The sequence below is a fragment of the Phyllostomus hastatus genome, unplaced genomic scaffold (genome assembly GCF_019186645.2).
Source record: "Phyllostomus hastatus isolate PE091 unplaced genomic scaffold, TTU_PhHast_1.1 phas_contig_40, whole genome shotgun sequence".
In the NCBI taxonomy this organism is placed as follows: Eukaryota; Metazoa; Chordata; class Mammalia; order Chiroptera; family Phyllostomidae; genus Phyllostomus; species Phyllostomus hastatus.
In genome coordinates this window covers 80,204,762-80,226,712 of record NW_025333872.1, presented here as the reverse complement: position 1 = coordinate 80,226,712, position 21,951 = coordinate 80,204,762, and the positions used below count along the sequence as shown (strand labels likewise).

The following is a 21,951-nucleotide window of genomic DNA, read 5'->3' as shown; positions in this document are numbered from 1 at the left end:
AATTCTTTGCTGTGGGGCTGCCTTATGCATTGAGAGATGTTTAGCTGCACCCCTGGCCTCCACCCACTAGAAGCCAATAGCAGGCGATAGCTAACATACTCAAAATATCCAGATCAGTAAAGTTATTGGTGAAAATGATAAAGTGTCTTTTATTTTATGGAAAAAAACTAAACTGACTTTTTTGCTAACCCAATACTTTGCTTATTGCAGAACTCCTCACGTTATTTTTTAAAGAACTTTATTTTTACTTTATACAGTTTTAAAAAGTTGGTTCTATTTCTAATGTACAGCATACAAGGCAGAAGGCAACAATGGGAAGGGCTGCTGATAAAAGAAGGCATGGAAGCTTGGCAACAAGGAAAAGTCACAAATCATTAGAAAGGACAGAACCAAGCCCTGGCTGGTGTAGCTCAGTGGATTGAGCGCGGGCTGGGAACCAAAGTATCCCAGGTTCGATTCCCAGCCAGGGTACATGCCTGGGTTGCAGGCCATAACCCCCAGCAACCACACATTGATGTTTCTCTCTCTCCCTCTCTCTCTCTCTCTCTCTCTCTCTCTCTCTCTCTCTCTCTCTCTCTCTCTCTCTCTCCCCCCATTCCCTCCCTAAAAATAAAAATAAATAAATAAAAAAATTTAAAAAAAAAAAAAGGACAGAACCAAACAAAAACTGTTAAACAGCATTATTTTATTTGGTGAAAAAAAAACATTCTACTTTTTCAGAAAGTCCCTAAGTACATAATTTGTTTATAAAACCTACATGGTTGAAAATATATGAGTCTGTGTTTAATATACTTTTTAAAAGCATATGCTTTTGATTTTCATAAAAATAGTATCTACACATGGTTAAAAAATCAAAGAGGTTTTAAGGGCTTATATAAAAAGCAACAGTTTCCTCCTTTACCTTTCCAATGCTTAACGTTTCTTATAGAAACCACCTTGAACCTTTTCAACTGTTTCTTTGATGATTGCTTCTATACATTTTTAAAAACCCCGCTTTATCTGGGCTTATCAATTTTATACATTATTCTGCTGTGGTAAATAAAGATTTCATTAAGTTACTTCTCTATTCCTCTCTTGCCCACATCTTGTTCTTTTAGTTCTTTACTTACTGTTGACACTATTCGCTTATTTCTTGCCCTGTTAACTTCAGTTGAGTCCATGCCCCCCTTTTTAAGATAGACTTTAGTAGTTTAACATTCACAGCAAAAACGAGCTGAGGGTACAGAGTTCCCAAGTACCCCTCCCCCCACACATGCATAACTTCCACCAGAGTGGTACATTTGCCAAAACTGATGATCCTGCATTGACACATCATAATCATCCAAAGTCCATAATTTACATTAGGGTTCACATTTGGTCTTATACAACCTGGCATTTGGACAAGTGTATAATGGCACATATCCATCATCATGGTATGTATCATACAGAGTATTTTTATTGCTCTAAAGATCCTCTGTGCCTTCTCCTACTGATTTTTTTTGCCTGCATAGTTTTGTCCTTTCCAGAATATCCTGTCATTGGAATCATACAGTAGGTAGCCTTTTCAGATTGGATTCTTTCACTTAGTAATGTGTGTTTAAGGTTCCCCGTGGTCTTTCATGACTTGGTAGTTCATTTCTTTAGTTCTAAATAACATTCCACTGCATGACTGTTCCAGTTTATTTTTTCACACCTACTGAAAGGTATCTTGGTTTTTTCCAAGTTTTGATAATTATGAATAAAGCTGTTATGAAATGGTTTTTGTGTGCACATAAGTTTTCAACTCCTTTAGGAGCATGATTGCTGTATGATAAAAGAGTATGTCTAGTTTTGTAAGGAATCACCAAACTGGTTGCACCATTTTCTATTCCCACCAGCAATAAAATGAGAGTTTTTATTGCTCCATACCCTCATCAGCACTTGGTGTTGCCAGTTTTCCAGATTTTGGCCATTGCAATAGGTTTATAGTGACATCTTATTGTTGTTTTAATTTGCATTTCCCTGATGACAGATGATATGGGGCATCTTTTCATATTCTTATTTTCCATCTGTATATCTTTAGTGAGGTGTGTTTTAAGGTCTTTGGCCCATATTTTGATTAACTTGTCAGTTTTCATACTATAGAGTTTTAAGAGTTCTTTGTATGCTTTGTTTAACAGTCCTTTATCATGCGAGTCTTTCACAAATATTTTCTTCCATCCTGTGACTTCTTACTCTCTTGACCCTTTTTTTTGTAGCATGGATGTCCAGATTATAATTTTTTTTCTTTCATGATTTATGGGTTTGTTGATGTACCTAAAGGGCCATTGCCATATCTCAGGCCATCTAAGTTTTCTCCTATTTTGTCTTCTGAGAGATTTATAGTTTTATATTATTTATATTGTTGATGTAAGAAACATCCAAACCTGTAGAGAATTTTATAAGTTTTTTTGAACCAATCGGACAATTGCTGAGAAGCAAAATCTCAATGGATTGAGAAAATACTCCAGAAAGTCACAGTTTTACCATTTATTTCATACATCAGAATCAAGTCAGTATCCCAGAAGGCAGCTTCAAGATGGCAAAACTTTAGTTCCCTTCAAAGACATTTAAGGTAGTTTCTCTGGGATGGCAGCTCTAACTTCAGTGGGAAGTGGCTCTGTTTATATTATTTTTCACAATGCCGATGTGTTTTCTTCCAGTAAGTGGTGAGTCTCTGTATTTGCTTTTTGTTGGCCTCCAGTTTGGGGTGGGGGTGGCGGGTAGCAGTTTGCTCTTTGACCTTGTCTACCCATGGTTGTTGGTGCTAATTCAACGCCAACAATTATACGCTGTATAATTCTGAATTATACAGCGTAGCTGTGAAAACAGTATGGCTGTGAGGCAGCTCTCGGGCCAAGCCCCTTTCCAGCTAGACAGCTCTGCTTTTCCTCCATGGTCTGCTCTGCTGTGCTCTGTACAGGTCTGCTTTGCACTACACTGCTCTGATAAGACATCTTTGGTGTTTCAGCTCAGCCAGGGAGACACAAATATTCAGTCTTCAGTGGAAAGCAGAAGTGTGCCCTGGAGCCAGAGGGGAGCTGCTGGCTTATCTGGACAAAACTCCCTGCCCTGGTACCTGATTGGTCTGTCCTTATTTGAGGACTCCAAATTCTGGCAGTGTGATTGGTTCAAAAGGCACTGTCCTGATTGGTCAGAATAGAGGTGCTTTGATTTTTCTGGAGCCTGTAGCTCCCATTGGATGGGGAAAAGCCTCAGTCCTGTGGCTTGAAAAAGGATACCAGGAACTACTTTAGAAGGACTGACGCAGGCGGCAGCCACAGTGCAGGCAGACAGTCCAGTGTCAGCTTCTCTGAAGTGCAGTTTGTGTGAGAGGCTCCTGTGCAGAAATGGCTGCTAGGCGCTGTTTTTAAAAATTTGAGTCCAGTTAGCCACCAGGAGCCCTTCTTAGTAGATAATCTTTTTTCTTGGGGTTCACAGCCTCAATTCTCTTATGGATCAAAGACGAGTTCTTGATTTTTCATTTTGTTCAGCTTTTTACTTATTAGGATGGAGTGTCAGCTTCTAAAGTTCTTATGGTCTAAACCAGATACCAGAAGCCCATGTCTTTTTCTTTTCATCTTTATCCTTCTCTCAACCTGTTAGCTATACTTTAATATACTTAATATTGATAGCATTTTTACATCATGTTCTATAGCCATAATTCCTAATTATTTAATATGTTTTGACTTTAGATTGAGTCTAAAAGTTGAAAGTAAAAAAAGTATTTACATTATGACAATATACATATTTTTACTGTATTTCCAGATATTGTACTATGATTATATTCTTAAACAACTATTTCGTCTGCAATTTCTCAGTTGCCTTTCTTTTTTTCTTGTACCATCTGCTTTCATTCATTTCTCCTCCTTTATTTTTTTCTGCAATCTTCCTCCTGGAACCTTCTGTCATTTTACTCTTATCTGGACTGGTTGTTCTCTAGGCCAGTAACATCCAAACCCATGGAATAATTTTACAAGCATTTATTAAGGACCTTTCTAGAAGGAACATCTGAACAGATTAAGAAAATGCTTTGGAGAGTGGTAGTTTTGCAGTTAATTTTATACATTTAGAATCAAAGGAGAAAAACAAAGGAAGGTTATATGAAATCCATTGGTAGATTAAGGAGACAGGAGAAAGCAAAGTGGGGAAATCTCTGGGAAAGGATAAAAAGCAAAACATTTGTGGGCACAGGAAAATTAACATCTAACATTTACAGTAAGTAAAGATGGTATACAGGCTACAAGATAACAGTGGGGAGTCTGATGAAGGTGGTTACACCACCTACTGAGGGTCTGGAAAAGATTGCTCTGGTATTTCAAAGGTATGTTAACCTAGGTGCAGAAGAACAATGGACAGAATGCTCTTAAGGCAAAAATTACCCTTTTACTAAGAAAGGTGTAGACTCGGTGTGTGACTACCCACCATGACCTGCCAAGTTAGGAGTTTATGATCAGATCATCCTGTGTGGTTTTGTTGTTGGTGGAAATTAGAATCTTCCATGGGATCATGAGGAAAGCATTGCAAAGACCCACAGACAGAAGATTGTGATGGGGCATGGTTTATCTGTGCAGAAATAGAAACTGTCCCCTAGGTTTCCAGTGTCCCATCTCCCTCTGCCCTGCCATGGAAAAAGTCTACCTGAGTCCTCGGCAAGGCCAACACAAAAGCCAGTGTCAGAGTTTTTGCTTCATATTAAAGCTTAGTCTTTGGAGCCCACAGGTTCAGACCCTATACAGGTAGCTTACTTAGCTTGTTCCCATCTGCTCCAGTGGCACAGTCCATGTGGCTGCTATCCGTGCGGCTGCTAAGGCCACACGGCTATGGAGAGAGAAGGTGTGAATGCACAGGGCGAGCACAGTACTGGGTGGGGGAAACGTAGAGAAAACTTAGTCCTTTTGGAGCCCACGCCATTTTCTCCAGTTGCTAGACCCATGTGGCTGCATGCTTCCAGGCATGAGGGGGCAGGAATAAATGGGGCGAATGCATTCTCACGTGGGAGAGCAAGAGACACTTCTTTGTTCCCCTGGGTTATAACCAGGAGCTTGGGTTTGAGATGGACCAGGTGCTTTTTCAAAATAATCAATCTACTTCCCAGGCCTTTGCAGGCTTTGGATTGATTTACCTCCCAACCAGTCCCTCCCTTCAGGCTAGATTTACCTCCCAACCAATCCCTCCCTTCAGGCTAGATTGACAGGCCTCATTGGTCTAGCACCTTCCCCTGCTCTATTTTCACTTCTGTTGCATAGGTGCTTGCTTTCCCTTGCTCCCACCTGGCAATCTGGTACCACAGTGGGGGAAGAAAAGAGTATTAATCCCACTGGCAGAGCAATGCTCTAATTCCCTGGAAGATGAAGATGTAGTTTCCTGGCTGGCAAGCAGACAGGCTCATGCTTCCCATTTTACTAAGCTCAATGTCTGAGTCCCATTTGCTCCCTTTTTCTAACTCAATACTGACAGTAACAGTTACTTTTGGTCACTGAGTGTTAGGCTTCCTAAGTAGCCCCTTGAACTTGTCGTGCTTTCTCCTTAGTCCAATTTTCTTACACAGCTGTCATCCTTAACTTTATTTCCCCAATTTCTTGGTGTATATCTACTTTTTCCTGGATGCTCTGTCTCCAAATTTTGCTGAATAACACCTTCAAATATTTTCTCAAGGAAGAGTTCATAGGAGGTAAACTTTATTTCTGCATTTATTAAAGTGTCTGTTCTTTCCATCATCTTCACGGTAGTTCAAATACTGAATTCTAGATTGAAAATAATTTTTTCTCAGTTCTCTGAGGATGTTGCCTCATTGTTTTCTGATACTCAATGTTACTGATAAGAAGTGTGATTCCAGGTAAGTTAATATTTCTTCTTAAGTGTTAAGTGTCTCTCCCCTTTATCCACCTGCCCTAAGCCTACTCTTGGTGCTCTTGGGGTCTTTGTCTTATCTGAAGTCCCACAGAAATGTGTTTAGGAATTTTTTAGCCCATTGTGTTGAGCACTCAGTATACTCTCTCAATATGAACAACTTTTGTCCTTTAGCTTGGGGAAAACTCTTGTTCTTGAATTATCACTCTTCTCTTTTTTCTGCATTTTAATTAAAATGTAAACTTCATTTTAATTAAAATATGGTTATTCTGATTTCTCTTTGTTTCTTTTCTCTTACATTCTCCCATTCATCTTTCCCTTCCTACTTCTAGAGAAATTTTTTTTATTTTTATCTTCTAGTATTTCTGTTGAGCTTTGTATATTTCCATACATCCGATTCTGTGTCTCCTTTTCGTAGTATCCTGTTACTGTTTTATGGCTGCAGTATTTGCCTTAAGTCTGTCAAAGGATACTCATTAGAGTGTTTTCAAGTGTTCTTTCATTCCTGAATTACATCTTTCCTCTTAGAGCTTTTTCTTCCTGTTTGTAAATCGGGCAGTTCTCTTTCATTTTGTAAGTTTTGCTCAGTTGTTTGTTGATCTTTGGTACCTGTTCAGACTTAATGAGTCAGTAGAAAACTGCCGGAGCTGGGTCTGGGCTGCAGCGTCGCAGCCCAGAAGGCTGCCTGCCTTGTGTTAGGAGTGGGCTGAGTGCTGACTCAGGCTGGGTTACTAAATGCGAGAAACAGAAGCTTCTCTCTGGGGCAACAGCTCCTATCTGCATCAGCCCTTCTGGTGTATTTCCCTGACCTTTCATTTTTTAGAGATACAACTTCCAGTGTTTTGTTTGATTTTACTCGGAAGGTCAAGTCTGGTTGTTAGTATTCAGTGAGCAGCTGTAGAAATGAGGATCTTTATCTCTGTCCCGGTCTCACCCTTAGTCAGTCATATCTAGCTTGTTGGGGTGAGGCCCTAAATTTTTCAGAGCAAATTGATTCTTTCCCATGGGTATTCTTGACACTAATTTCTTCCACCTTACTGCATTAGGTATGACTCCATCTGTTTTCTGATTGCTAAACTATTGAGATTTCTTGTCAGCTTTTTGGTCCCCTTCCCCTCTTATTTTTGTGGATGTATTCCCTGTGTCATTTTCATAAGTTTCCTGACGGCAGAGGATAAATTCCAGTGCTCAGTGTATTGTGTTAATCAGAAGTTCAAAATACTTAAGGCACGAGAGCATCCTTGATTTTAGAGTACTTTTTGTCAAAAACTGGAATAAATCCTATTTTGGTACCTAAAGGCCTTAGCTCTCAGCTCTGAAGAAAATGTGCTTTTCAAGAATGCCTTAGCCTCTGAAGTCCCTGACAATGTAAAGTACATATGATGAGAGTAATAAAAAAGTGCTTTATTAAATGCAGACTCACTGAATCCTCACAGCAACTATATGAGGTAGTATATTTTACCAGTTTACATGTGGGGAAACTGAGGCACTGGAAAAGTTACATAACTTGCTCAAGTGCTGTATGAATGATACAGAACAATTCCCTAGTCACCTTGATCTCTATAGGTATTCAGGTGGACCACAATCTAGTTTATTTTCCTAGATGTCAGTGACTGTTTTGTAAATATTATGGAACAGAGTAGAGAAACCAATTCTGACTTATTTAGGGCTGGTATACCTTAGTGGAGTTTCATGAAGCCAATAAAATTAATGACAACTTAGACTTCTCTCGAGTTTAGACCAGGCAGCCAGGCAGTCATTGAGATGTTGCAGTCCTTCAGAGTTTGTAGTCTTTGAGTAGGTATATTTTAAAGCACATTCCATTTCTAGATATTTGTTCTACGCTTGTAAAAGTGCACAAAAATAGATGTGCACAATTATTTTGAAATTATTTCTAATGGAAAGCTGGAAAAAACCTAATGTCCATCATCAGTAGGGGATTAGTTAATTTGTAATAGGTATATCTGTGTAATGGAATGCTATATAAAAAATAATCAAGGAGAACTTTGTATGCTGATATAAAAAGATGTTCGAGTAATATGTGAAAAAATATCTAGTATGACCCTATATTTGTAAAAAGTATGTGTATTACATATGTGTGCTCATGTATTTATATACATGTAGAAAAAAATTGGAAGAATGTATGAAAGGAATTGTTATTTCTGATGGGAATTGTGGGAACTTTTCATTCTGTACCCTTAAGTACTATTTCATTTGTTTTTCCATGAGCATGTACATTTTATAATGTTAATAAAATAAAGCTTAATAGCTTATAGTAACTATCAGCAGTGTAGCAGCCACCACTAGCTTGGTTTTCTAGTTCAATTAGAATCTGATGGAAGGGGCCTGGGATTCTGTATCCCAAAAGTTGAATTGGTTTCACTGGAGCAGAAAAAGAGGAGCTTGTGCACAAATATACAGACTTTAGATTAAGGTGAAATTACCATAGAGAGTACATTAAAGCAATAAGACTACTTTGAATAATAGGCTGAGCTAATAATAAATATAAAAATTTGGAGATGATAAATGATTTTCTAGGAAATTATTATGTATTTTAGAGAGAGAAAACCTGGTTTATACCAAATAACATTGAATAACGTGGAGACACATGTCAAAGGTGTACATGTCCACCCTGTGTTATAGGCAAATTCTTAACACATTTTTGAGGAATATATAATTGCTAATCTATTTAAAGTATTTCAGACCAGAGAGGGAAAAAAATAAAACCTGCTAGTTGTGTTTACAAAGCCAACATAACACCAATTCCAAACCTTCCAGATATAGGGTTTTGTTTGTTTGTTTGTTTTTAAAGCTTACTCATTTTAAAATTCTGGTTAAAATTGTATAAGTATTTTGTTTTTAACGTAATACATCATGACTAAATGGAATTCATTTCAGGCAGGAATCAAAGATTGGTTCGATGTTAGGAAATCTATTAGTAGAATTATTAATATTAATAGACCAAAGGAAAAAAGTATGATCTTCTAGTTTTCTGCCCAAATATACACAAAGTAAAATTAACACCTATTTGTGGTTTTTTAAGATAAAAAACAAAAACAAAACTCCTAGAATAGGGGAACTTCTGAGTAGTTACTTAATATGATAAAGATATTACAGAGTGTTTATACCACTACCATGCTTAGTGATAAAACACTAGAAGTTGTCTTGTTAAAGTTAGGAATATGACTATAAATAAATTGCCATCCCAGTTAAAACCTCAGTTTATTTTTATACATGATTCAAAGGATTTATTTGGAAGAAGAATATGAGAATAGCCTTGAAAATTCTAAAGAAAAAAAAAATGAGAGCTAGACTAACCTTATCAGATATTTAAATATTATAAAGCTAAAGTAATTTAAAAAACAGGTCTATGTTAGCTATACAGAACAGTGTAAAATAGCGAGCCACAGATACTTGTAAGTTTGAGTGGTTTTTCAAGTTACTGGAGATAAGATGAGAAACAGGCACTCTCATGTTGAAAGTGGGAGAATAAATTTCAGTAACCTTTTTGAAAGGCAATTGGTGATACCAATTATATTTTCAAATATACAAATACTTCAGTCCTGCAGTTTTGCCTTTAGAAATTTTTTTCCAGATATTTCTTCAGTGACACATTTTATCTAATTCACAAGATTGTAATGATAAATCAGACTTTTTGATTCTGAAATCTCTTGATTAAATCAGAGATTATTTTTATAAATTGTATGTCACAGCTCCTTTCCTCCTTCCTCTCCTTTCCCCCCAAAATTAATTAATTTATGTATTAGAGAGCCTGAAGGGAGGGAGAAAGAGAAGGAGAAACATTGATTGGTTGCCTCTCACATGAGATGCATACAGGAAACTTAACCTACAGCCTAGGCATGTGCCCTGACCAGGAATTGAACCTGCAACCTTTCACTTTGCAGGAGACACCCAACCAACTGAGCTGCATAGGCTGGGGCCCTGCTTTCTTTTGCTCTCAAGAGCTTGTGGCCTTTCCAGTTGGTGTAGCTTGGAGAGATAATCAGTGAGACACATGGCTGATTTGGGCCACAGTGAGTTTTTCAGTTGGTGCAACCGGAGCAATTGTAGAGAAATAACTGCAAATACTGCCCTTCGAGCTATTTTCCTCTCCCTTCTCAAACTTTTTCTTTGTCTTTTGAAAAACTTTATTCTGTTTAATTTTTTATCCATTACCCTTTGTTCCCCTTGTACTCAAATTTCTTTTCGTGCTTCCTGGGGTGGAATTTTGGCATACAAACTCTTAAAATTTTGTCTTGGGTGATGCAGTAGACTGGCAGTTTACTTCTTTGCTCTCCTAACCACTCTGGAAGGACTTTTGTGTTTGGAATAAAAAGACCTGGTTTCTAGTGTCAGCTCTTCCCCTGACTAGTTCTGAGATTTAGGGAGAAGCAATATTACCTTCCCAAACTTTTTCAAAACCAAGCATCTTAACCTGTTTACTACCTGTCTTTCCACTTAAATTCCTCCTGTTCATTCCTTAACTCATTGCAAACTGTATTTTACCTTGCCACACCTCTACTCGAGCAGCAAAAACCTCCTGATTACAAAATACAGAGTACACTTCCTCCCTTGTTTATTTGGTCCTACTATTTCTCTTTTTTATAAGTTATTTATCAGTTTTCTGAGCAAATGATAATATATTTTTTGGTAGCACTGCAATAACTACAGACTCATGTAGTGAAAACAGAAAAATCCCTTAATCTCAGCACCCAGACAATAAATACTGGCATATTCACTGCCATTTGTATGTATATAAATGAAATTGGAATTAAATTTATACATTACCTTTTTAAATAACATTAATACTATAAGCAGTTAGTTTTAGGGGCTGTATAGTTTTCTTATATGGTTATTCCATAGTTTATTTTATCTATTTTGTTCTTGTGATAAGTTTACTTGGCTTCTCCTTTTGGTACTTTCCTCCTGCCTTTTCCATAGACTTCTTTGTGCCCTTTAGGTTTCGGTGTTCTCTGGCGTCTCCTTTCACTGCTCTGGGCTTGCAGGTAATCTCCCTTCCTGCCCCAAGTTCAGTCATCACTTGTGTCTACTTCCCAAATATGGAGCCCATTTCCACAGCTCACTCCCTTCTGGACACTCCCTCTGCATTTCTAACTGTTCCCTGGGTGTCTCTCCCTGAGTGTCCCACAGGCCCCTGAAACGGATGTAACAAGGCTAAATAAACCATATGTTTCCTTTTAGGTTCTCCCTTTATCTAACATATACCTACCATATTTTAGATGCTTTGCTTTACAAACAAAAACATCTAAGATGCATGATGATTTCTTAAGGGATGTTAAGTGGGCAGAAGAGCGTAGTGGATAAGGACAATAATCCTAACAAAATGCCTACGCAGCCTACGAGGCTGTGTGCCCTTCCTTTCCTAAGTCTCTCATCCTCCTTTTCCTCATAGCTCCCTGAATGTAAACCTGCCTCTTTATCCTCCTTGGCTTTTTAAACATTTTAAAAATTTTAAAAGAAATTTATATAATGTTTATTGATTTTAGGGAGAAAGGGAGGGAGGGATTGAGGAAAAATGAGAGAGAGAGAGAGAGAGAGAGAGAGAACGAACGAACGCCTGCGTGAGAAGAAAAAGCATCATTTGGTTGCCTCCCATTCACACCCCGACCTGAGATTGAACCCACAGCCTAAATATGTATCCTGATTGGGAACTGAATCCCCAACCTTTTGGTGTACCGAAAATAAGAAAAAGTCCTACCCTTAATCTCACTTAACAAAATTATTGATAGAATTTTTATATATCTGGTTATTTTCAAATTTGTATTTATGTGGTTCAAATGTGTCCTTTTTTCCACTTAATACATGATTTTATGATTTTTACTTTAAATGGCTGCAAGATAATCTGTCAGTTGCATGGCCCTGTTGAAGAACAGTGTTTGTGAAGAAGTGTGGATGGTATATTATTTCTAAAAGTACGACTCCTGTAAAAAAGTTACTCTAATAAAATAAAATTGCTTATCACATCGATTTTAGTAAGTAGGAGAACAATAACCTACTCATTTAAGGTCAGTGCCTTTTTGTTTTCAAACAAACCTGAGACTTGAGGAAGTAGGTCATCAAGTTGAGAGTAATATGTCAGCTATGTATTTTTGGACAAGTTATCAACAGAAGTTACATAATTACTGTCATAAATCTTATATTACACTGTGTTCTTTTACAGATTATGGAGCTTTGTGGTGCAACAAGACTTGGTTATTTTGGAAGAAGTCAGTTCTATATTGCTTTGAAACTTGTAGCTGTGGCCCAGTCTGGTTTCCCTTTAAGAGTGGAAAGTATTAATACAGGTAAATATGGGATACATTCGTAACTGAAACAAAACTAGACTTCTGATCACAAATGAAGTAAATTCATTACAAATGTTGAGTCTTTCTGATATGATGGTGGCATTTGCAACCCTGAGTAAAGTGTCCTGACTTTATTCTCACTGCCATACTTTTTAAAATTTGTGATTATTCAGAAACATTTATCTTAAATATTATGGCATATATGTACTTCATACATACTTAATTATATAAAACAAAATGGTGATTTTTATAGCATAAATTTATTAAGAATTGCTTAGAATATAGGTAGGTAAATTTATCAAGGTAAGTGGTGAATTTCAGTGACCTTCATATATGCTTTCTTTATATTTTTTTTTAAGTACAAAGCAACATTATACTTTGTTTTCTTGTTTGTGAAGATTATGAAAAGCGTCATATAGAATTAGAAAGTATTAGTTAAACAGAACTTTCTGGTTGATAGACAATATTAAAATATTGGCAGACTAAAACCTAGTTAACAGATATCTAACTGCCTTGTAAGTATCACCTAGAATAATTAGTTTTTCTGTTATTTGGACGTGTGTTGATAGTAAAGTAGATGGAAACTTTAAGCGTTTAAATGCAAGGAGTTTTATAGTTTTCATAGGGAAAAAAGGGAAAGAGAAACTGCATTATCTCTAATACAGTAGTAGTTTTCAGTACCAGTTTAGTTTATTAGTCAGCTGGATGTTTTCATTGTGGACCTCTGGTTTGCCACACATCGTTCTTCTAGTGTTGAGAGTTTACATTCTTTTCAGGTAATTTGAATTCTTTACATACACATTGAATAACTTTAATCTCCCCCTTAGTGTGGAGATTCTCAGGAGCCATGCCGGTAGTCATAGTGGAGGGAAGTACATTTTCTTCTAAAAAATGATTCTGCTGCTATATTATTCTGGTCTAAAAGTATGAGTTATGACTGACCTACAGAGAAGATTTTTATTTTTGTTCGTTAAAAATTGAATGTAAAGCCCAGGCTGGTGTAGCTCAGTGGATTGAGCGCGGGCTGGGAACTAAAGTGTCCCAGGTTCGATTCCCAGCCAGGGTACATTCCTGGGTTGCAGGCCATAACCCCCAGCAACTGCACATTGATCTTCCTTTCTCTCTCTCTCTCTCTCTCTCCCTTCCCTCTCTAAAAATAAATAAAATCTTAAAAAAAAAAAAATTGAATGTAGAGTATCTGCCTATAGGAGTGAAATAAACCAGACTAAAATTCATAGATTGAGCAGTTTATATTGTATCCTTGGTAGGTGAACAGTAAAACAGTTTCAGGAATTTCTGCCATGAAAATGTCTAGATTGATCTAGTCTGAAACTTGGTGACATACTCTGTGTTTTACTTGGAACTCTAACATCTTACTTTAGAGAATCAGTGTTGAGTAGAAACAGCCTAGGCTTTGTGGTCAGACTGACCTGGATTTAGGTTTTGTCAGTTATTGTTAGTGATTGGCATCTTGGAGTCTCAGTTTCTATACATATAAAGTAGGGACTTTGCAAATTTATAATGGTTATGAGATGAGTTAAATATAAAGTGCAAATATAGGACTAGACATGGAATGGACATTTAATACAGCTGTTGTTATAACCTCTTAGAAGGACAATGTGGTGTTGCTGTTTCTGTTTCTTTCTAGATTATACTCTCCCTTAACAATCTAAGGGAGACAGTGGTCTAAATTTCATAATGATAGACATTTTATGCCTATTATTTCTATATCAGTTTTTATAAAATTCTTTCTCATATCTAATTCATCTCAATTTCAGTTTTTAATGTGTACATTATTATTTATTTTAAAGTATTAATTATTTTCACCACTAACAGTAAAGGACCTTCCTCTGCCAAGATTTATTGCTTCAAAGAATGAACAGGAATCTCGCCATGCAGCCTCATATTCTTCAGATTCTGAAAATCAAGGGTCTTATTCTGGTGTGATTCCTCCACCACCTGGAAGAGGGCAGGGGAAAAAAGGATCCGTGAGCCACGATGCCGTCCAGTCTCGCACGTCTGCAGACCAGCAGGTAGTCACGTGCATGTCAGTATTATCAGCTGACATCCTGTGTAGATGCTTACAGTAAAACTTTTACTGAGCGCCTTAATGAACATGCTATCTTGAAATTAAAATTTAGAAATAATAATACTCGTTCTAGGAACCTGCATCTCCAGTAGTTTCTCCACAGCAGTCACCACCAGCTTCTCCGCACACATGGAGGAAGCACAGCCGACATCCCAGTGGAGGAAACAGTGAGAGGCCTCTTGCCGGACCTGGGCCGTTTTGGTCTCCCTTTGGTGAAGCACAATCAGGTATTTAGAAGTTCTAGGGGTAACATGCATTGATTAAAGGTGCAGATAGAAGGAAACTTGGTAACATTTCTTTAAGAGTTGCCTCCAAGACAATTTCTAATTATAAGTTAAATGCCTTAAACAGAAGCAAAAACCAACTATGAAAATTTGTAAGTAGATGGATCACTTTGAATAGTGGTAATTGCTTTTACTTATATCTACAATGCTTAGAAAAAAAATTATAAATACCAGATTGTCTGAAGGTGAAATGAGTATAAATAATTATTTCCCAGGATATTAGGTATATATTGTATTAGTTTCAGTATTGACAAGGAAACCTCAATAACAATTTAATAGATTAAAATGAGATAATTTTAAATTGACAGAAAAGATTTTATTTTTAGAAAATAATATTCTTTAAAGTTAGAGCTTGAAAGAATACTTACATAATGTGTGTGTATGTGGTGAGTTTACAATAAAAAGCCTGGTAACTTTTTTTCTTTAAAAGTGAGTCAGCATGTTTACCCATTCTGCTTGTAGGTTCTTCTGCTGGTGACGCAGTGTGGTCAGGGCATTCTCCACCTCCACCTCAAGAAAACTGGGTCAGTTTTGCAGATACTCCACCAACCAGTACTCTTTTACCCATGCATCCTGCTTCTGTCCAGGTGTGACATTTTATTGGTATTGCATTTTTATTTGCTTCATTCAGAGTATTGCTGCAGTCATTGTTTTTCTATTTTGCTGTGCAAATTTTATAAACACAAGTTAATTCTTTTATTTTTTAAAAAACAGAACTTAGCTCTGTGCCATTTCTTCAAGTTTTCTTCAAGTCTGTTATCATTGAAATGTTTCGCTAAAAGTTCTGGCTGATTTTCTTTCTAATTCCTTAGTGAACTTTGGAAAGGTTTTGGCATCCAGGAATATATTTGCTTGGCTTTCTTAGCACATTTCCATAACTTTCTGTTGCTTACATATTGCTGTCATTCTACACATTTATATAATCGTGGTCCAAAAACATTCAGTAACCTGGTTATAAATCTGTGGTTTGCTGATGAGTTTGTGAAGACTTCTTATATTTTAAACATCCACAAAAAGTAAGTTTTACTTTCAAAGATAAGTAACCTAGCAGTCTTGGTCCATGTAATCATGAAGATAGATACCATACTGAGGAAAAATTGTTTCATTACAGGACCAGACAACAGTACGAACTGTAGCATCAGCTACAACTGCCAATGAGATTCGTAGGCAATCCAGTAGTTATGATGATCCCTGGAAAATAACAGATGAACAAAGACAGTATTATGTAAACCAGTTTAAAACCATTCAGCCTGATCTAAATGGATTTATTCCAGGTGAGTTATTAAAAACAAATTCTTCTAGATGGGAATATTCAAAGTCTCAATTTCATAATATCAAAGACATGGTTCTATTGGTCAGAAATTATAAAAGATAATTAATTCTCAAATTATCTAAAAAGAGCTTATAATCACTGGAAACCAAAAACATGCCATATATAAATGTTAAGATTACCTTTTTTTCAGTGAAAAAGGTCTTAAGACATACACATGTTATTCTTGGATCTCTCCGTTCAGAATAATGCTAAATAACACCTTTTTAATATTTCAGGATCTGCAGCTAAAGAGTTTTTTACAAAATCAAAGCTTCCTATTCTTGAACTGTCTCATATTTGGTAAGTGTGGTGTATATTAGTTGGGTAATGTGGGTTGTTTCAAAGGAGTTTCCTGCAGGTGTATTGTTTTTTTAACTTTAAAAAACAAGCTATTAGACTAACCTTTTCAAGAATGTTCTTAACTCAATATTGGCCTTAAAGTAGTCAGCTTCTCTCTCACTCTTAAGAAAAGAAATAAAGTGATATTGGTATAGTAGTTCTTTAAAAAGTGCTAAAGTCTTTAAGCTGTATTAACCGTCTCTTGTTGCTAGTATAATGCATGGAATAAAAGTTAGTTTGCTTATACATGTTTATGTTTATTTGAATTTAAGCAAGTTTATTAAGTCCTATACTAGCCATGAGTTTGAGAACAGAGCTTAGCACCCATTTAAATACAGACTTAAGACTCTGGATAGTAGCTGTATGGTTAGAATTAGTCATTAAATTACAGTCACATATTACTTTTTAAAAACAATTATCAGATGTGGTTGGTGTCTCTCAGTTGGTTGGAGAGTCGTCCTGTAAACTGAAAGGTTACAGGTTCAATTCCCAGTCAGGGCACATACCTAGGTTGTGGGTTTGGTCCGCAGTTGGGGCGCATATGAGAGGCAACTGATCAACGTTTCTTTCCCTTTCTCTCTCTCTGAAATTATTAAGCATGTCCTCAGGTGAGGATAAAAAAAACAAGATATCAGATAAACACAGGCATTATTTCCACTTTATATCAATATATTTATCAATATTCTAAATTTTAATAGGACTTTTAGTAGCATAGTGCGCTATGGTAGGAGGTAGATAATGCCTAACACCAAAAACCAAGAGCTAACAATCTATTCATGCTTTTTGTAATTTAAGGTGATAAATACAAAAATGGTTGCACCTGCATCTAGGAAATGGCAGGATCAGAGGGCGGGGCTGCTCTCTTTTTGCGTCGAGCCTTGTAGTTGTATTGGGTGCTTTAAAGTACATGCATGTGTAGACCTTTTATAACAATAAAAACAAAGTTGTAGACAATTTTATTGACTTATTAAATAAACTTGACTTCAACTAAATCTGGTTTCTAAAAATACATACGAGGTCTGTCCAGAAAAATGGTGCCGTTGTTAATAAGTCTGGTTGGCGGGAGATCGATGTGGCCTAGCAGCCAAGGAGAGTAGACTGGAATGCTCACGCATGAACAGTGATAACTTCACTGTACTAGACAGTGGGGGCAGTAGACATCGTTGAGTGGGCATATGCACTGTGTGGCCATCGATTCAAAATGACTGAGTGAGTAGAGCAACAAATCTGCATCAGATTTTGCATTAAGCTTGAACATTCCTCTGCAGAAACTATTCAGATGATTCAGAAGGCCGAAGCTATGGGTAACTGGTGATTGGCAGCTTCATCATGACAGTGTACCTGCTCATGCATCATATCTTATGCAGAATTTTTGGTTAAACATCAAATCACCAGTGTGACTCAGCCCCACTACAGCTCAGATTTGGCACCCTGTGACTTCTTCCTTTTCCCAAACTAAAATCACCTTTCAGAGGGAGGAGATTTCAGACCCTCGATGAGATTCAGCAAAATATAAAGGAGCAGCTGATGGCAACTGGGAGAACTGTGTGAGATCACAAGGTGCCTACTTTGAAGGAGACTGAGGTGTCATTGTCCCATATACAATGTTTTTTTATCTTCTATAAATGTCTCTATTTTTCATATGACATGGCTGGATACCTTCTGGACAGGCCCCATATGTGTTAAAGGTCTTTTTGTTTTTTGGGGTTTTTTTGCTGACCTTATTTTGGGGGTTCTTTTTCATCATTTTAATATGAAAATTTTAAGCGCATAGAAAAGTTTAAAGGATTATTCCTTAAACCACTCACATGCCTATCACCTATATCATATAGTTAATAGTTTGCTACATTTGCTTTGTTACATATCTTCCCACCTATGGGATTTTTAAAGTTATTGATTGCACTTTTTCTGAGGAAGGGCTTCTTTCTTTTTTTGAGATATAAATGGATCCGAAGAAGAATATGATTATATTCATGATAAGTTTGTCTTTTAGGGAACTCTCAGACTTTGATAAAGATGGAGCATTGACACTGGATGAGTTTTGTGCTGCTTTTCATCTGGTAGTTGCTAGGAAGAATGGCTATGACTTACCAGAAAAACTCCCTGAAAGTTTAATGCCCAAACTGATTGATTTGGAAGATTCAGCAGGTAAGATCCAGGAGCCTGAAGAGACCTGATTGCATGCCTTGATAAATAACACTTGCTTCTCAAAGCAAAATCAAGATAGAGATGTTAAAACTTAGTTTAAGAATATAAACATTTCATCAGGAGCATGTAGATTTGCCACTAGAATAAGATGTACAGCCTGGCCTCAGGTTAATGTTTTGTCTCTTTAATCAGCTTTAAACAAAAATAAAGAATATATGCCACAACTTTACTTGACACTTGTGACTTACTGAGATTTGAAGAGCATTTCACAGTGTCTTATTTTTCATCCTTTAATTGCATTTTATATTGTCTGAAGTGGCTAAAGTAGCCTGTCTTCATTATCAACATTTTTCCATTTCATGCATCTTAACTTGTTGAAGGGAAATGCCTGGCTTATCTTTGGACCTTTGCAGTCTGCAAGCATTTTCCTTTAAAAAGCCAATTTCTTCAGACTCTAAAGAAATCTGGAAATTTTGTGTTTGATGTAGGTAATGCTGCATGGTTGATCATGTTTACAAGAATGCTTTTATAAATGCTCATATTTACTGACAGCTTTATTTTAAAGGAAACAAGAATGTAAGGGGTAGAAAATGAGTACTTTAAAAAAATTCTGAATGACTAAAGGGAAATCTAATGTTAAAGAGTCTAATTAAAATTAAATTAATTGTCTTTGGTTTTTATACTTTTAAAAGAGAAGTTAAAACAGAATTTGACTCTCAAAAGGGCATTCATCTATTAGGCAGCATCTCTTTGACCCAAAATTGCATATGATATGACTTTATTGCCTGAATTACATGTTAGGAATCTTTTTGACTTTTACTGTCAAAAAGAAAATGGTCTCCTTAGAGTCAGGAATCTGAGTGTGCTTCTAGTTTTGCTAATTACTCCTGTGACCTTGGGCAAGTTCTAACCATTTACTGTATTATTTCCTTTTTGTTTCTCCACCTGAAATGTGGATTCAATACCATTCACATTTCAGGACCTGAATTGTACACTGACTTTTTGTCAACCAATAAGTGGATTTAAAATTTTAGGGTTGGTTTTAGTTTTTTAGAAGCATCCTATAAGAATCCTAGGATTTTCCTGATCATTTCAAGTAGTTATTAGGCATTAGTTAACATCTAACTTGAGCTAAAATGTTAGTATTTTGGGGGGGTAATTTTGCTTCAAAGTACTTTGATTTACCAAATTTTAAGAAATAAACAAAAAGAACAACTTTGGTTTATTCAGTAGTAGCCAAAAGGGAAGAAATTCTGATAGCTACAGAGTTGCTATGCCATTGATTTAGAAATTTGGCCCAATGTCTAGAGTTTTGCTATGACTTTAATCCTTTGAAAACCGGTACCATGTTAATAAGTCAAGCTTATTCTGTTACAAGTCATTCTTTAGAGACTTGTCTGATTCTGTTATCTGTTGCATATAGGTTGGTAAATCTGGCTTTTGCATGTAGTCTTTTCTTTTCCTTTTATTTAATTTAAATAAAATCTGTTGGGTTTTTTTTTGTAAATTTGATCTGCTGCCTGAATTTTAAGGTTGATGATTCAAGTAGAAGTTCTTTCCTGGGCGTATTTCTTTTTACTCCCCTTAGATCTTTTTAGTGAAGAGTCACTCTGATTTTTTTTTGCCTGCGTGTATCTGTACACTATTGTTCCAACTATAATTTTAAAGGTATCAAAGTCTCAGATAGTTTTTTCCCATTTCAACATAATCTATATAGTTTTCTGAATTTATTTAAACATTTGCCCACATGATATTAAATTCAGATCTGCTTTGCCTACTTACAAATGATAAATTTGGAATTTTGTTAATTTAGGGGTTGGAAAACTGATGAATCTTTTTTTTCTCCCAGCTATCGCAAGCCTGAAATTGTTATGACACAAAGATTTTTGTGTATGGAAATTGTCATGTGGCACTGGATCAGTCAAGATCTGTAAAAATCCTTTTAAATACCTGTGTTTTTAGAGATCACAGTTGAAAGGGAAATACCCAAGCAATATCTTTTGCGTGACCTGAAAATTTAACATAAATATTTCTTCCGTGGAGCTTTTCTGACTTAAAGACAAAAGTAGTTTCTGTCTTCTCTGATCTTTCCTACATGCTGTTTATTGTGGCATACGTCACATTGAATCTTGTTCTTTTTTTTTTTTTCTGTTTCTGCCACTACACTCTGAGTTTCTTTTTTAAAAAGGGAAATATATCACATTCACTGTAATACACCCAAGATCTGGCACTCTGCCAGGCAAGCACTAAGTTGCTCAGTAAATAATGACCAAGTGGATCAATGCTAAATGTGTGCCATCTTTAAAATAGGATGTTTTTCTTGACATATTTCTATCTTTGAAAATACAGTCTTTTGTTACATGTTTGTGATCTTGGGACAAACTGAAATATTCACTCCACAAGTATGTTTCTGTTTTTATAAGTTAATAACATGGGAAAACAGGTGGTGAAAGTGGTGACTTACATTACAGTAGTTTGGAGAAATGAGCTAGGCTTTCTAGAGGCAGACATGGGTGGGATATATATATTTTTTCCAAAATTATTTGAACAAGTTTATGGGATTAAGTAGCAGATAAAAATAAAATAGCTAAGGATCATAGGTATAAGTACTTAAATGGACCTGAATTAAAATTCTTAATAATTAACATCGGCACTACAGAAATTCATTTGTGGAAACATCTTTCTGAAGCTGAATTCAAGAAAGAATGTTTATCTTCTAAGAGTGGTTATCTTTTTTTAAAATATAGATATATAGATATATAAATATAGATATATTATAAAAGTGACCTGCCAGCTTACCACAATACTGTATCTTCAAGGAAAAAAACAGACATATTGAGATGCTTTGCATCTTAATCTCAGTCTCTGAAGAATCTTCTTTGTAGCATGATTGCAGTTATACACATACTGTATTTTATGGGATTATTGGATAAAATGTTTCTATGTTAAGCTAGAATAGAGGCCCTTGGATGGGCAGTAAGAAGATTGATCTTGTTCATTATATCTCAGCAGCTAGTAGGGTGAAAATTAGTATATAAGTAGACATTTTTTTAATGACTAATTGGGTGAACTACTTGTTTTTTAAACTGTTTTCTGTCTTCACATCACAGTGCTCACATGAGCAACTCAGTGATACCTGAATCAGGGCTCAAAGAGGGAAAGGAATGCACACTCCCCATTCCATCTCCTCCTTCATGATCACTATTTATACAGTAAGTTTGAGCAGATTTTCATTGTTGATATGGTGCAAAACACAGATCCTCAGACTCCTAGAAGTACTTCCAACATGGATGTTTTTAAAAGCCAGGATTTTTTAATGAATAGTTTACTATAAAAATGTATAGTTGATACTAGTCTGATGTGAGTTAATCACTGTTAAGAGTTTCTCTGTATTCAGAAAATTTTAACATGAAAGATTACACAGGTAACATACGCAGATATCTGATTTAACCCAAGTGTATTCACACTGTACACCCTTGATTGTTTTTCCTACAATGTTGGACATCTTTGCACTTTGTCACCTGCAGACTTCTTACCTTAATTTAACCAGTCTCTTCCTGATGGATTCTGAGGCAGTTTTTTGGCTTTACCTTTAAAACAGTGCCTCAGGGAGCATGCTTCTAC

General features: G+C 36.2%; 1 protein-coding gene across 5 annotated transcripts in view; it reads left to right on the top strand.

Annotated features, from left to right (window-relative positions):
- REPS1 (RALBP1 associated Eps domain containing 1) overlaps positions 1 to 21,951 on the top strand; it is a 78,844-nt gene that overhangs the window by 26,921 nt on the left and 29,972 nt on the right. For 4 of the 5 annotated variants that reach the window (XM_045843849.1, XM_045843848.1, XM_045843845.1 and 1 more), the window contains exons 2-8: positions 12,032 to 12,155; positions 13,992 to 14,188; positions 14,318 to 14,471; positions 14,991 to 15,115; positions 15,640 to 15,802; positions 16,077 to 16,140; positions 18,173 to 18,327. In XM_045843849.1, the coding sequence (XP_045699805.1) occupies positions 12,032 to 12,155; positions 13,992 to 14,188; positions 14,318 to 14,471; positions 14,991 to 15,115; positions 15,640 to 15,802; positions 16,077 to 16,140; positions 18,173 to 18,327 (982 nt within the window). The remainder of the gene's footprint in view (positions 1 to 12,031; positions 12,156 to 13,991; positions 14,189 to 14,317; positions 14,472 to 14,990; positions 15,116 to 15,639; positions 15,803 to 16,076; positions 16,141 to 18,172; positions 18,328 to 21,951) is intronic. The other variant, XM_045843847.1, reaches the window with a different exon arrangement.